Source organism: Halyomorpha halys, unplaced genomic scaffold, assembly GCF_000696795.3.
Source record: "Halyomorpha halys isolate HHAL.00 unplaced genomic scaffold, Hhal_1.1 Scaffold1030.1, whole genome shotgun sequence".
Lineage (NCBI taxonomy): Eukaryota > Metazoa > Arthropoda > Insecta > Hemiptera > Pentatomidae > Halyomorpha > Halyomorpha halys.
The window spans coordinates 119,313-136,003 of NW_027113818.1; the positions used below are offsets into that span (position 1 = coordinate 119,313).

Sequence of the window (16,691 nt, forward strand, 5' to 3'; positions counted from 1 at the left end):
GTGAATCAGAACTGAGGTGATTCAGACCCACAACATATTCTCAGTGTGTAATCTGGGTCTATGTGAAACAAGATTTTATGTCCCATTGAAATGGGGTTCTCTGAAACAATTCTGCTCAATTCAAGGAAAGTTGTCACACAACAGCCTGGCAAAGTTTAATTGAGCATATCATGGTTTTTGTTATGCTCAATATTGAGCATAACATGTCATGGTTTTTGTTATGCTCAATATTTTTTAATGTGAGGATGATTCATGTACATCATCTGTTCAGAAAAAAAGCTCCACAAAAATTAATCTCATCCACACTGCAAGAGATAGTTTTGCTCAAAATGTCTCAAAGAGTTAGGTTATATATATCTCTCTGTTCTACTTCAGATTAAAAATGATGAAAAAAAATGGAGGAGATATAAAAATTATTCAGTGCTATAACCATGAGCTATTGAGAGCTATCCCTAGATCTCCGTGATAGGTTAAGATAGCAAAGAATTTATCAATTTTTCTTAGATTGTCTACATCCAGTAAGAAGCTCACCAAAATATTATAGCCTAATATTAAAAGTTAATATTTTGTAGGTCAAGTCTTGGACTAGAATAATTTTGCAAGTTATTGTTGTTCATGAGTCTACGAATAAATTATTTTCAATAAAACAAAAAAATGTATATCAGATAACGGATTGTCCAAAAATAAATATCCTTCAAGCATAATACTGATTTATAATATTATGTATACATACTGTGCTGTGAAAAAAACTATTAAAAAAATACACCTGAAATAATTTGAACTGAGAAAAGAATAAAAAATTAAAACTATTATGAAACAAATCTGTACTTGGTAAAAATTATTCTCAAAATATTAATGTGGTAAAAAACTATATAACATAAACAAAAATTAATATATAAGTGTATATAATTAATTTAATTTTTTTCTTTTAATGCTTAGCAATTTATCTTTAACTAAATACAGAGTTATTTCACTCTAATCTTGAATTTTTCTTTTAATTTAAACCACAAACATTTTTTAATAATGAGAAGATAACTGAATGTGATGGTTGGGGGAGCAGTCAGAGAATAACACAAATAAGTTCAAAAACTTATTTATTAATGCTAACGTTTCGGCTTCAGAACAAACTATCTAATATCTACTCCCCAAGACCCTATCTCCCTTCTACACAAACCACATCCCTTCCCCACTCCCATTTGTAATTCTGCTTACAACAGCGAAATCAAAACCCTTTTACAAGACTACATCAAATAACATAAATATTCAGTTTCCTCACATAATTATTCTTCCTCAAAACTTTTAGACCATTCTCTTTCATTAAACCATTTCTTTAATTTTGATAATACATCTATACTTTACACAGTCCGTAACTATCATTTTGTTACTTTATTATTTTTTTTTCTTACAAATTACATAAGTTTCATATATCTTTATCTTTATTTAATCTTATTACATAAATCTTTCCATAACTTTAATTTTTAAATTGTTAAATTAAATTATTTTATATTATAGTGGTTATTTCTTAGCGTTATATAACTTTTTTATTATTAAATATTTTTATTTCACTTTGTTATTTTACTTATATATTTAATTACCTATATATACGTTTTATTTACCACTTATTTCATTACCTTATTTTTATCTATATTCATTCTGTACAATTATTTGCTTTAACCATTCTATATATCCTTTATTCACTGGTTGTTATCTTGTTTTTTTTTTGTTCTTGGCCCTGATGAAAACTAGAAATTTTGGCCGAAACATTGGCACTAATAAATAAGTTTTTTTAAACTTATTTGTGTTATTCTCAGACCGCACCCCAATCATCTACTCATACACAAATATTTTTTGATCATTATCTCTCAATTTTGTCTATTTTTCTCTTATGTTTCAGCCCTCAGGCCCTTATATAGGAGACACCTTATAATTGATTTTTCCAAGTCATTAAACATTTTTTCTTCCTATAACAGGCTAGTTTAGAGATAAAATAAGAAAACTATTAAAATTTGAAATAGATGCAATAAGAATATAAATACCTATTATTGACTTGGACAATTAGACTGCAATAAAAGAAACATTTTTTAATAACTTATACAAACCAATTTTAAGGTATCTCCTTGTCCTTGATAATAGCCTGAGGGTCGGAAAAGGTCGGAGAAAAATAAACATAGTTGCGGGATAAGGATCAAAAAATATTTGCGTTTTAATTTAAGTTATCAACTCTCCAACAAAAAATTAATATATAATATATCGACAAACTAATGAAGTTGATTTTTCTTCTCTCAATTTAAATTGTTTCAAATTTGACTTTGTACAAAAACTTTTTTTCTACATGTATTCATATGCACATATATAAAATTAGTTGATACACTAAAATTACAATCCTGCATGAGTAAATTTAATTCATTTTTTGCTCCCATTCTACAAATTTTATAAATATAGTGTGTTTATTTTGATACATAACTTAATAACAGTGCCCATTAAGTAAAATAGGCTAGGGTGAATTAATCATTAAATTAATTTAAAATATTAGTAAATAAAAAAAAAAAAATTGAAACAAACAGAAAAAAACAAAATTAAAAAAAAAAAAAATTAAATACCTGAGATCATTAAAAGAGCGCTCTATTCTTGACTTGTTAGGTGATCTGGAATAAATATGTCTGCTTAATTGACAGTCCCATTATTTAATTAAAATTATAATAAAAATAAAACAAATAAAAATAACTGAAAAAAAGAACACTTCCTAATCAGTACATCTATGCTTGTCAAGAAGAGAACATATTTAAGGCAAGTAGGAAAAGAAAGTGAGGAATTTATCACCAATTAAAAAAACTGGTTCATTCCTCTGTCTAGTGTCCATTGTCTAAATAGCACTGGATGTTAGTTATTTTTTGTGAAAATCTTGCCTGGTCAACAACTAATAACCTCTATCTGCTTATAACAGTTGAAGGTTATTATACAGCAATATCAGGGTATATTCAAGATGTAAGCTGGTTTTCTGAGTTAGAAAGTCATTGCTTGCCGTAGCCAAGTCAGTGTGCATATAATCCTTTGAACTTGTATAATATTTAACTATTTCTTCTTTTTCTTTTCCATTCAAAAAAACTATTTCAAAAGTATTAAGGACCAGAATCTAGTGAAAGCAGTAAAAGTGAAGAATGATAGTATGCCTATCTGGTTTCCGCCAACCTGAGATAGACCTGGAGCATAATTAGTGAATCCTTTTCAAATACTTTTTCTTAATGGATCATTAGTACTGGAAATCATAGTAATAAACAGTCTTATATAATTTTGTACCACACACAAAAATGCAAAGTCTGAGTGGCAGGTTGTCTGAAATCAGAATGAACAATTCATTCCAGTAAACATTTGAGTAAGACTGCCAGTACACATCGGTGCGCAGATGCATTATGGCCCTGCTATGGCCAGTCACACTTAGTATTATAAGAGTACAAAGGATTGTACTGATAATCCACACCGACTACCTGGCTCAGAAAATCAGCATGCATTTTTAACTTACCCTAATATGATGCCAAATTATTTAACAAAAAATATCATCGATAAAATATTCCTATAAAGAAAAATAAAGTTAATATATTGCTATGAAACAACATCAAGAAAAATAATAACCTTTAATTACAAAAGAAAATTAAATCAAGTTCTACAACATAAATAGAGCTATTGGACAATTTAATAAAAGGGGAGGAAACTAAATACTATACTGGACACAAAAATAAATAAGTGAGTAGTAGAGATAAAATTCTGAAGGATACAGAACAAAATGAATGACACAGGAATAACATAATCACATTGTTTTCATACCACAGTTAACACTAAGAGTCCTTTATAAGTTTTGGCAAAAGGAAATTTTTTCTGTTATATTTATTATTTATTATTATTATCATTTATTTATTCATCTGTATATACATGAAATGAAGGGTACAATGGCAACATAAAAAGGTCCCATTTCTTATAGAAATTAACGATGCTAGAGGCCCAATGCTCATAATAACTTAAAGTGTGTATTTCAATTTTCGTAATAATATTTAACAGTTTTAACTCACAGTTGTAAAAATTCTCTAATTGCCTCATGCTTCTTTGACCCAAGTATTCAACTCAATATTTTTCAGAAACGTTTGGGGAAGACTAATAAAAACAGTTCCTCCTGTTTCACATCCATAAAGAACAGCAGAAAGTATAGTAATTTAGTAAATTCTAAATGTAAAAATTTCAGCAAAAGTGCTAAATTGTCCATATTGACTCACAATCGAGACAAGTTTTTTGAGAAAACACACCATGAATTGGTAAATTTGTGAACTGTTTGGTATTTATGTCCACTTTTGATAAAAAAAAAATTGCAATGTGCATTAAGTTCATAGCAAACTCACACCATAAATCTTTATTTTCCCACTCATATGGATTTATTTCAATAAAAACAAAATGATTTCTTCATTACAAAGGAAAAAAAAAATTTATTAATAAAAACAGATTTCACAGTGAATAAATGGCATTAACCTGCCGACTGTTTAAACTTGCTAAGGAGACATCGATCCGAGAAACAGAGATCAGACCACAGAACTGGCACACTATTTAACAGAACTGTGACATTACTGGGATATTTTGATAATTTCAGCATAATTGTCAGATCTATGAGATCATTTTTTTTTCTGTCAAGAAGTTTCTTCAACTTAAAACAGCAGCAAAATGGTAAATAATGAACAAAAGACTAAATATATGTGAGTAGAAGGAGACAACGAGCAGGAAGCCTACATTGAGATTGGTGCATACAAATTTGAAAGAGTGCAACAACACAATTTCTTTGGCCTCAGAGGTGAACTCAGTAAATGTTACTTCGCAGGATATTAGTCAGAAATTTACAGCAGCAAATAGATGCTTTTTGGCTTATTACTATTACCAATTAAACCAAAGTGGGATCCAACAAAACATTGATATGCCCAGTCATTACTTATGGATCCAAAGCTTGGGCATTGGCCAAAGCTTAGAACTGACAAAAACAGATTATTCATTTTGGAGAGAAAAAGAGAGCATTTACAAAACTAAATGGGAGTGAGATATGGAGGATAGTAAAGAATAGGATCTGAGGAGGCCAGATCAGGACCCAAACTTGAAGCAATATTTTTTACTGCATCATTATTTCCTTTTCATAAAAAGAAATGGCATAATCGTCAAATACACACATTAATAACTTCTGCTTGAAATGAACAATACAAAGAGTAAAGATAGCTAAGCATAAGAACACCTCAAACCCAAGGCCAATCCTCTATAAAAAAAAATCATCTAAATAATATAGCCTGAATAAACAAAGAACTGGGATGCATAAAATCTAATTAATAAAAATATCAACTTATGTTGTGTTCCAGTCCAACACATAAGTTTAAATCTGTAAGAACAAGTAATAGGTCAAATGAGAAGATTTTCTTTAAAGAAAATATAATTAAGTTAAAGAGATTAAATTGGTTTCATTAACATACCAGAAGATTTAGGACTTGGTTTACAATAATCTTTCCAAACTGTAGCCAAAAAAATGTAATACTTCTTGTGGGCAGAAGGCAAACAAAGATAAAACCAATATATTTATTTTAGATTTTGTTTGTTAAGACGGTAAGTTGATAATAGTAAATGGTTAAGTTAAAGCAGTCACCAAGTCACTTAGATTTTTCATTATTGAGATATTATTGGAGTATTATTACTAATTATTCCATGAATTTTATTTTCATAATTACTTCTGAAATTAAACATTAAATGATAATTAGGACAAGATATAATGAAAAATATTACAACATTAAGAAATACAAATATAGCCTTACTAACCCGCCAGCGTTTTCTGCATCTTCTCTATGAGACCTGTTCAGAGCAGCTTGTTGCATTTCAGCTTGCTCTTTCATTTGACGTCTCTGTTTTTTACTCCAAAGTTCATGACAATCTTGCCATGTTGGTAATTGTGGAGGCATCATCCTGTTGAAGAAAGGTGCAAATATGTTATTCAATAATGTGGAAGTAAATTTAATAAAAACTATATCATAGTTCAAGCGCTACATTCCAAAACCAGTCAAACAGATTTTTGAATTTTTTTTTTAATATTAAATTAACAATTTTGGTACTGTTATTACCAAAGGAAATAATTGATTTTTTTAAGAAAACAGATAACATTTATTGTAACTGTTTTGTGTAAAAATTCTTTAATTTCATAATAATGTAGAAGCCAAACTTAATTAAATAAATAACTAAAGTAAAAATGGATTTGATTGTTCTAGGAATACAATGCCACTTGATTTGTAAGTAAAAAATTTTCACATTGTCCAAATGTTTTATAGAAAATGTGGTGATATACAATAATAATCTTTACGAATTCGTATTTAGTACGTGGGTGTCGACAATGGTCATCATGGTTAAAAAAAAAGGCATTTAAACTTTATTTGGCTAAATATTACATTTTATACATTACATAATGCTTATTTAAATTAAAAGAAAAGAGCCCCCCATCCAAAGTGTAACATATAAGCAGTCATAAATAAAACAAATTTAATATAGAGTATACACACATCCAAAATAAAACTCAAAATAATTTTTTTCTCTTCGTTAGAACAAAAATAAGACACAGGTTCAGTTATACATAGACGCCATCAGGGTGTTTTCCAGAACAAATTGTTCCTGGTATATCACTATTGTGTCTATTAGTTTGGCTTCATATTTAAAGGCTGGCTACTCTTTGGCATCATAAGTGTTTAACCACTAGAACTCCCAGCGTTATAAATTTTGGGTTCTGTCTATTTAATTCTAGATGTAATGTGACACCGAAATTAAAAAATATTCAAATTTATATTAAAAATCTACTTCACTTTTATAACAAAAAATAATTTAATATCTATTTTATATTTTTCTCCATTATTGTATGTTTAAAAAAAAAAAGGGAGTTTTTTTTACCTCGAAAAGGTTTAGAAATTGATATAATCAAACTTCCTAAAAAGAAAATCCAGAAGAAATTAATAATAAATTAAAATACAAATTCATTATATCAAATGATATATGGAGATGCAGAAGAGGGTAAATCCATTTGTTGTAATTTTGTAATGTTTTCCACAATATTAAGTGTCTTGTTTAAGGTGGTACACGTTTAAATCATCAAAATAAAATAAATTTAATCATATTTTACAATCAAAGTTATGGTGGCGATTCAAAAAGGAGATATATTCCTATAATAAAAAGACTGCACAAAATTTCCTTAAATGTATATTTCTTATAAAGCAAAACATTTCAGCTATAAAACCATCCATCATCATCAGAGATGAGAAAAAATTATCTATAGTTGAAACTATTAGCTAAAATTGCCATGGATACAACCCTCATTCATGAATGAACCATTGATAAACAAATACCATATCTATGACAATTTTAGCTATTAGTTTCAACTATAGCTAATTTCTGCCTAACTCTAATCATCACATGCTTAAAGAAAAATGGAGTTAATTTAATTTAACAAAACGTATAAACCAGTAAAGTTTTATAGCCAAAAAGAATATTAAAAGAAAAATATATATTTGGTGAAACATTGTGCAGTCTTTTACAGTAGTTAATTCCATTTACAACTTAAGAATCTACAAAGAATGGGATAAACCATAATAGCCACTAGGAGCACCAAATAAATCTTCAGAGAAGAAATTAATCATAAGAAAAACAAAAATTGAAATACTGATAAGCTATTTTAAAAAATATAAATATCTTCAAAAATTAAATGAAATTTTTTTTGTTTTTTTATATTTATTTTTCATATAATTGTTCTATATAAATGTTTAATAGTTGAAATAATTTTTTTTTTTGTTTATTGAGTTTTGCCTTGTTTATTAATGTTCTTATTATTATTATTTCTATTCCCCTGGTAAAATGGATTAAACCAATTTATTAAAAAAATTGGCATTTGGAGTACCTAAACAATAATATAAAAATACCATAGCTACTGATCTAATAATAATTGTTAAAAAAAAAAAGAACAATCAGAGATTAATGCATAATTTTTTGAGCCCTGATCATTTAAAAATTTTGACTAACCCCCTTTTGCATCTACAAGCCTCAAATATAATTTTACTTACTTCTCAGGAACAATGTTTTTGAGCCAAGTTGATTTAAGAGCAGCTTCGGCAGTAATCCTCTTATTAGGGTCAAGCTCGAGCATTTTATCTAACAGATCCAATGCTGACGAGGGCATAAATATGAACTCTTCCCTTAGTCGGCGTCGATGAACTTTCTTGGCCTTTAACAAATGCCAATATGGTAGTTCTGTAACTGAGGGCCAGGCGGCTGGAGTTGGTGTTCCACAAAGCCTTGAAATTATTTCCAATTGCATCATCTCATTTGCTTGCTATCAAAACAAGAAAAAAAAATTAAATAAAAAGAAATAGATAAGTTTATGTAATGTTGTTAAGAAATTACATTTTGCTAAAAACCAATATTTTAGTTTGTTACAAAGAAATAAAAATTGTATCTTTTAAACCATAAATGATACCTATCATGCTGAATCACGATTCTCAAACTTTAGGGAAGCTGAAGATATTCCTCAACACTACATTTGTTTACTCTGAACTGAATAAAACAATATACATTAATCGAAACAAAAAGTAATCCATGAAAGCAAGATTAGGATAATGTAATAATTAATTTTCATTATGTTCCAGGATGTTCAACAATTTTCAACCCCTAAAGCTGTAATGATGGTATTGATCTTAAACTAATAGCCACTGTCAAGTAGTCCAATCATTCATAACCTCATGAGGTCCCCTTGATTAACATTCATTCATCTTTCACCTTCCAAAATCAAAAACTATTTTCAAGCCTTAGCTGTAGAACTCTCTAGTTCCTAATAATATACAAAATTTCAAGTTCCACTGTTACATTCTAATAAACAGAACTTAAGAAACAAAAATGTGAATGAAAAGAGAGCAGTTTTTACTTAAAATTTAAGTATAGGAATTAGTAACACTTGCAAATTGTTTGTGGAGAATAAAATATACTATAATAAGTAGCTAATAACAACTATCGAGCCTGATGATGGAAGTTTAATTAATAATTTTGTCCCTTTAAAAGCTATATTAAGCCATGGTAAAAATTTATGAAGAAAGACATACTACAAGAAACCAAGGGGTAAAGAAAAAAAGAAAAAAAGAAAAAAAAAGACTAAAATAACAGTAAGGAAACATAAACATTTATTTTTCTGTAATTATATATTTAGTATTGTCATTAATCCTAGGAGTAAGTCTGTAATTGTATTAAAAGCACAGATGAATTTTAAAAGATATTTTAATTTCGATGAAAGGAATATGGTCCGGGTGCGGTCAAAAAAACTCAAATAGTAGAATTATACTATTTTATTGAGCCAATGTTTCGCCCCACGTTGCAGGGCTTCGTCAGGGCTATTTTGATGGCAGTCAAAAAGTATTGATAAATATTAAAAAAATATTTTAATTTCATATTTTTACAAATAAGTATGTAGTTAAAATGATCCATCAATTACTTTTTCAACTTTTAGTTTTACCTACATATACATGGAATATATAGTAAGGGAAAATACTGGATCATATAAAATTTTGAATTCCAGTTTTCAACGGAAATACATGTTTTGAGGTTCCTGAGTCCAAATAACCAAGTCTTGCAAAATAGTCTGAGTGAACAAACTATCTCAAAAACAATAAGTTGGGCGAAACTGTAATTAAATATTTAAGGTGGGTATATGCCTGAGATGTGAAAACAACTTTTTCAATAAAGTTGACTGAGCGGAAGTGCCTCTTTTTTTTTTTTCCACAATTTTTAATTTTCTCGAAAATGGCTAACAATTCTGAATAAACTCAGCTTGTTGATATACAATCAAATAGTATTTAATGTCAGCTAAGTCAAACAAAACACAAATATTATATACTAGACAGAAAGCCAACCTGCAACACCAGTCCACGCCCTGATCTTTATCTATCTAATAAATATATTTTTACGTTTTAAAAAGCAGCCATAGTAGAGAGGGGCAATCCAAATCTCGGAAAAATATGAAATTTTTTTAAAAGATAGAAGAAACTTGGAAAAAAAGTACAGTTGCATGGGTTCTGATAGATTCAAGAAATTAATTAACTAGTAAAGTTAATTATTTAATAACATATTACCTGAAAAAGAGGTTTCTTCAGGAACAGTTCGCCAAGAATGCATCCACAAGACCAAACATCAATCGCAGGGCCATACCTTTCTTCTCCAAGGAGCAATTCAGGAGGCCGATACCACAATGTAATGACTTTATTAGTATAAGGCCGTTGCCTGTCTTCTGCATTGTATAATCGTGCGAGGCCAAAATCAGCAAGCTTTACTTCACCCCTGAAAATTAATCGTTAACATTAACCTAGAGAAAATTTTACTGATAAATAATTGTTATTTCCTTGTATTATAACCGTATCCCAACCTGGTTTTAATAATTTTACTCCTGACACATGACAGACAATAAATTCCAGAAACTCAACTTTAAATCTACAATATTAATATAATATCATTTAAATAATTTATCTAACAGATTGTTATAATTTATAACTGTTCTTAACATAAGATCAAAGGGCTTAAAACTGATCAAATAATTTCGAACTAAAGAAATTATAAAGTAAACTGAAAACCTGTTATAACCAAATACATACAGAGGAACTCAGTTTTTACTTGGTAAGTTGCACTAGTATTTTACGTCTGCAAAACAATGAACTGATTATGAACTAATGAACTAACAATGAGTCTAATTCCAATAAAAATATAAATGTAAAAAAATAATTTATTTGTGGTCCAATAGATCTTATAAAATATTAAAATTATTAACTAAAATACCCTTATAGAAATTTTCACACCAAAATTGATGGTTAATTTTAATTTATACACCTAAAAACCTTCATGTTGAAAACAAAAATATTTTTTTTCCAAATTACAATTTAATTCTAACCTCTGTAACTTGTCTGCAAATCAATTTTAATTTTTGCAATATGATAATAAAAAAATATATAAACAATAATGTCAAATTATATGTGATGATATAATGAAGTAAAAAAATTCAAATTTATAGCAAAGATTTTTAATTTATAACTGTTTCCAACTGGTTAATATACTTTTTATGCATTAGGTATTAATTTTAATCTGAAACTTAGATAAAATTAAATATTGTGTCAAATAGACATAAACAAACCTGTTATTCATTAAAATGTTTGAACACTTGATATCCCGATGAAGGAAATTCTTCTTGTGGCAATAATTCAGACCTTCAAGAAGTTGCCTCATGATGCTGGCATTATGGAATTCATCAAATTCAACCATGCCAGACTCCAATAGGCCCATCAAATCATGATCCATATATTCAAAGACAAGATAAAAAGATCCTTTGTCCTAAATTTACATAAAAATCCTGTGAGAATGGAGCCATAATAAGTCTATAATATTTAAAAATAATATACAAAGTATTGCATATGTAAAGCATGACAAATGAAAACTTTTTTTTTTTGGAAAATAAACTAGAAAAAGTTATATTTTCCTAGTTTTAGGGATGGTTATAACAAGATCTAAAATTAAATTTTCCAAATATCACTGAAGGACAGAGCCATAGCAAGACACTTTTGCACCCTTGGTGAGTTTGAAAAATCTGTACTTTCCGATACAAGAGAGTTTGAACAATTTTATAGAATTTCTGTAAAACTGTTTTAATAGAAAAACCCTGTTATTATCAAAAGCTTTGTTCCATAAACATTATAAAACTTAAAATTGTTATTGCTTGATTAACACCACTAGTCTAAAAATAAGGAGATTTCCATAGTTCATTTTGCACCCTCAGTGTAGCTGCACCCTTGGCAGGGACACAACTCGCCACTACCTAGCTACGGCCCTGCTGAAGGAACTTTCATATAAAAAGTACTAAAACAAATATTCATAAACAACAATCACACCATTTTTTTTTTTGTCTATGACATTAAATATCTTTTATCTAGAATTCAATCTATACCACTAAATGAAAAGGACTTACAGATACACACTTATTACAGTTTTCTCACAGAAAATGAAAGCTCTACAACAAATTTTTCTATTCTCAAGCTTAAAAAAATTCAAAGGAATAAATGTGAAATGTTGTCAACTAAGTAATACTTCATAAAAATATCTGTCAAGAACACATTAACCAATTAGCACAATAAAACCAAGAAAATATAAACAAAAAAAAAGTAATAATACTTACTTTTCTGAAGTCAAGGGCATCTTGTTTATCTGTGACTATTTCCCTCAGATTAACAATATTTTTATGGTTGAGCTGCCGAAGAATTTTTATTTCTCTGACTGCGGTGATGGGGAATCCTTCTTTTTCATTTTCTAATCGAACTTTTTTCAAAGCCACTAATTCACCTAGAGAAATATGAATAATAAAAAAAATGTTGATGCTTCAATTTTAATACACCTAAAATTAAATTATAAATTTAAAACTAAATCCCATTTATTTAAGAATAAATCATGAAAGTTGAATAATCTAGATAGAAAAGATAAAAGAAATCAATACTGATTCTTTAAATAATAGTTCTGAGAATGTGTCGGAATATCATATATTAAGACCGTAATCATAGGAGGGATTTGGGGGAAGCAAGATGGAACCGCTGCCTTTCTACCGATATTATTGCAAAAGAAAAATCAAAATAAAGAAAACGACAAAATAAAAATATTAACAAACTTTTAAAAACATAAAATATTATCTATTGTTTTTAATGATTTAAAAAATTCTGAAGTTTGAGGTCTTAAATGGCACAGGAATTTAATATATGCATTCTTGCAAGTTCAGTCAAAATTCTTTATTCTTTCAAGTTCTAGTAACAGCAATACTTTATTTAAATCATTCTATATTAACAAGATTTAAACAAAGGAATAAAAGTGTAATTTTAAAAAAAACTGTAACAATGTAAAAATAATTAATACTTAAGTTTTTTTTTTCTCGCATTTTTCCCCAAGTGATGAAGGTGCATCATATATCTGTTTCAAACGATTAGAAGAGTTAACCATGCTAGCAGTTCTAACCCCAATCTTCTAGACTACGCTTATACCATAGCTTTTGTTGTAAGCACCGAGCTGCTTTGATTGGGCAGAGTTCACCATGTTGATGGTTCCAATAATGGCTCTGTTATAAGCTCAATCCAGAGGACTAGGGCTAAAACCATCAGCATAGTGAATTCTACCCAATGAGAAATACTTCATCATATCTACAGGTTCAATTATAACATTGATATTTTAATCTTGCTAAAGCAATGGCTCCACTGCTGAATGTAATTATTTCACCAATGTGCAAGATCTTTGAGGAAAATCCTGCTTCAATTCTGACATTGACAAGCCAACTGCTTCCTTAGAGGTTAGGGTAAGTTTGAGAACTTAGATGACATATTTGAAAAACCAAATTACTAAATCATTATATATATATATATATAATGGTGATATTTTATGTTAATTCAATGTCCTTATAGTTTTTACCTACTACGGTTCTTACTTTTAAGAGTAAGTTTTGATTAATTCTTCTTGAATGTACGAATTATATTATTTTTTAAATCTATTTTTCCTGAACTAAAACAAAATTTGAATAAATCCATCATTTAGTTTCAAGATTGGAAATAACATTTAAACACCTTCACAACTACGCTGTGATTGTAATTGGGATGCTAATCGGATCGGTTGAACAAATTTAGAAATATTGTAGAAGCAATTGTAGAGACATTCCAATAATGCTCTTAATCCTGAAATCGATGAAAATGTGGTTTCATGGAGAGGATGTCTAAGTTTTCATTAATACATCCCAGGCAAATGACATAAGTATGGTGTAAAATTAAACAAATTGTGTTTGCCTGAAGGTTACACTTATAACACCGAAATTTATGGTGGGAAAAATGAAACGATCATTGAAAAATCACATTCTCATGATGTAGTAATGAGATTACTAAATGGCTCATTATTTGTGGGCAGCATACTATTTACTAATAGTTATTATACAAGTGTCTTTAAACACCTCCGGGTGAAGGTGAAATTTTAGAGAAAAAATACATTTATTTGTTGTACTGTACAAAAACGTGGTGAAATTGAGTTTTCGAAAATCATAGTGGTGTAAAATTTCAGAAATGGCCTGACGAAAAACCAGTTTGCATGTTAACTACCTCAAAGAATCATTGGTGTAAATTTATGCAAGGAACGAATAGTAAATGAATTATTATGTTTATGATAACATAATAGAACAAAAGATATGTTCATAATACGTTATTAATATTAAATATAATTATTATTAAAAATGAAAATAATGAATATACGTTAAATTTTCATTATTTCAATTTTCAGCTATATGGAAATTATTTCTACTTACTTCACACTTCGGCTGCTATGTCACCTGAAATCCGGTGATGGTTGTCTCTTGTCAGAGAATCAAATATTATAATAGTGTTAAAACGAAAATGTGACTCTCAGGTCTTCTTTTTCAACAGTCAAAGTGTTAAAAATCTAAATATTAGGTGTTATGTACCATCTAATAGCACAATCAAATGCGTACCACCGGTGGTACACACCGCACAATGAGGTGGTCTAGTGCAGTACACCGATGGTACACACCGACGTGAACATGTTAATGTTGCTAAAAACCTTTTTATGCCTATAAATAACAACAACAAAAAGTGGCTAAGCTGTTTTTCTATCAGAAGCGGAAGCATTATCCATGATTTTAATCCGCTGATATTTCGTTTTAAGATGGATACTGCTCGCTTTGTGGGTTAGTTTTGTTATCATATCATCATGTATCAATAAATAAAAGCATCGATTGTGATGATAAATTCTCATAGGAAAATAAATTATCTAATGGTTCAGTTATTATGTTTAAATAAAGTATTTTGAATAAAGGATTTCAATATAAAATAAAATGATTAATTAGTGATTTTTTGGTGGCATTTTGTAGGCATAAATAGTAATTTATGTTTTGCATTTTCTATCAAACTGAGCATAAACAGTATAGAAATTTAAATTATATTATATTTCAATATTATTTAAGGATTCATTTTTTTCCAAAGTGTCATAATTGGATAATCCTTGGCCAGCCTAGAAGATTCTAACACCAATCATGATGAAGTACCAATTTAAGCCTTCAGGATGCATTGGATCGGAAAAATTACTAATAAAAAATTGTGATAAATTTTAATTTTCTATGGAAATCATTCATCATTACAATTTATTTTTGAGATCACCAGAGATACCCACAAAATCCAGTATTACGCCGAGCTGAAGTAGCTCTATCCATCCTTCCGATGCCAGTATTTCCTAGCTTCCTTTCTATTCCAAGTAATTAGTACTCAGCACCCCTCCAATACCCTAGAAAACCTACAATTCAAATGCTCAATCCAATCCCGTTCTACTAGGTCCCGTTTATCTGACCTCTGCCATCCACCTCACCAAACTGCTGTATTTGATAAATCATTTTTTACCTAAACTACATATTACTGGAACTCCATTTCCTCTAACATATGTCATGTACCAACCCTTCCCTCATTTAAAACCCTTATATTTAATTATCTTTTATTTCACCAATCTAATCTGATATTATAATAGTACAGATGTAACTAACTACCTTTTTGTTTTGTTTTTTATGTACTTAGCCAATTAGTGTTTTAATTTTTTTTTATCTCTATCTAAAATTATTTAATACAACTTTCATATAATTAATGAGTAGTTTCATATATAACTGAGTGCGACCACACTGTTGTTGGCCAATATATGTTATAAAATTAAAGTCACCTTATAATTGTTCTACAGGGACCAAGTTACAGAGCAATAAACTATTTTTCATTTCATTGAAAATATCTTTTTCTACTGCCGAAACCAGATTTAAATGTACGGGAGAAGAATTGGAAGATTAAAAGAAATTTTAATTTATCTAACTATGACCAAGTTTCATTTTGAAATTTTAAAAACATGGAAAAAGAAAGATGAGTTCAGTAGAATTTTAAAAACTACGAACATGATAACAAAAAAAAAAGCTTTGTCAAAATCCATTCTCCTCAAAATCGGACAAAAAAACCATAACCAATAGATAAAAATTTAGAAGCAAATTTATTTTCATTTATAAGATTTTTTTTAGAGTATTGCTCTATTGTCATCACAGCTATGTATAAAAAATAAAGTGTATTAATATTTTAAAAATTTATAATTTAATGATTAATAAAGAATTTAACTAAATTTAAGCAAAAATAATAAATCAACAATATTAATTTTAAAATAAAATACTTACAAAAATAGAGAAATAATACATTTAATTAAATGATTAAAATAAGAGACTATTGTATAACAAAAGATAGTTAACAAAAGTTTACCTGACTGCCTATCCTTCGCCTTATACACTTGACCATAAGTTCCTTCTCCAATATGAGCAATAACTTCAAACATGTCAACACAGCGTTCACCCCAAGTTCTTCCTGGAGGTATAGTTCTAGCTTTACCCTTGTGCAATATTTTAGGCCTCACTAGCCGACTTACACCTCTCCGTGAAGAATTCTGTAATAAAAATAATTCAAACATTACAAAATTCAAGAAAACATTAAATTAAATTAAAATATTGAAAAAACTAGTAGTTAAGAGAGACAACTTGAAATTGTTGTTGTTGTTTGTCGTTTAAAGGC

General features: G+C 28.6%; 1 protein-coding gene across 6 annotated transcripts in view; it reads right to left on the reverse strand.

Moving 5' to 3' along the window:
- Cdk12 (Cyclin-dependent kinase 12) overlaps nt 1-16,691 on the reverse strand; it is a 42,004-nt gene that overhangs the window by 16,456 nt on the left and 8,857 nt on the right. For 5 of the 6 annotated variants that reach the window (XM_014432133.3, XM_014432132.3, XM_014432131.3 and 2 more), the window contains 7 exons: nt 16,386-16,566; nt 12,248-12,411; nt 11,213-11,409; nt 10,164-10,368; nt 8,109-8,377; nt 5,833-5,976; nt 2,601-2,645 (listed from right to left, as the gene is read on the reverse strand). In XM_014432133.3, the coding sequence (XP_014287619.1) occupies nt 2,601-2,645; nt 5,833-5,976; nt 8,109-8,377; nt 10,164-10,368; nt 11,213-11,409; nt 12,248-12,411; nt 16,386-16,566 (1,205 nt within the window). Of the gene's footprint in view, nt 1-2,595; nt 2,646-5,492; nt 5,747-5,832; nt 5,977-8,108; nt 8,378-10,163; nt 10,369-11,212; nt 11,410-12,247; nt 12,412-16,385; nt 16,567-16,691 lie in introns of those variants that run through there. The other variant, XR_001344247.3, reaches the window with a different exon arrangement.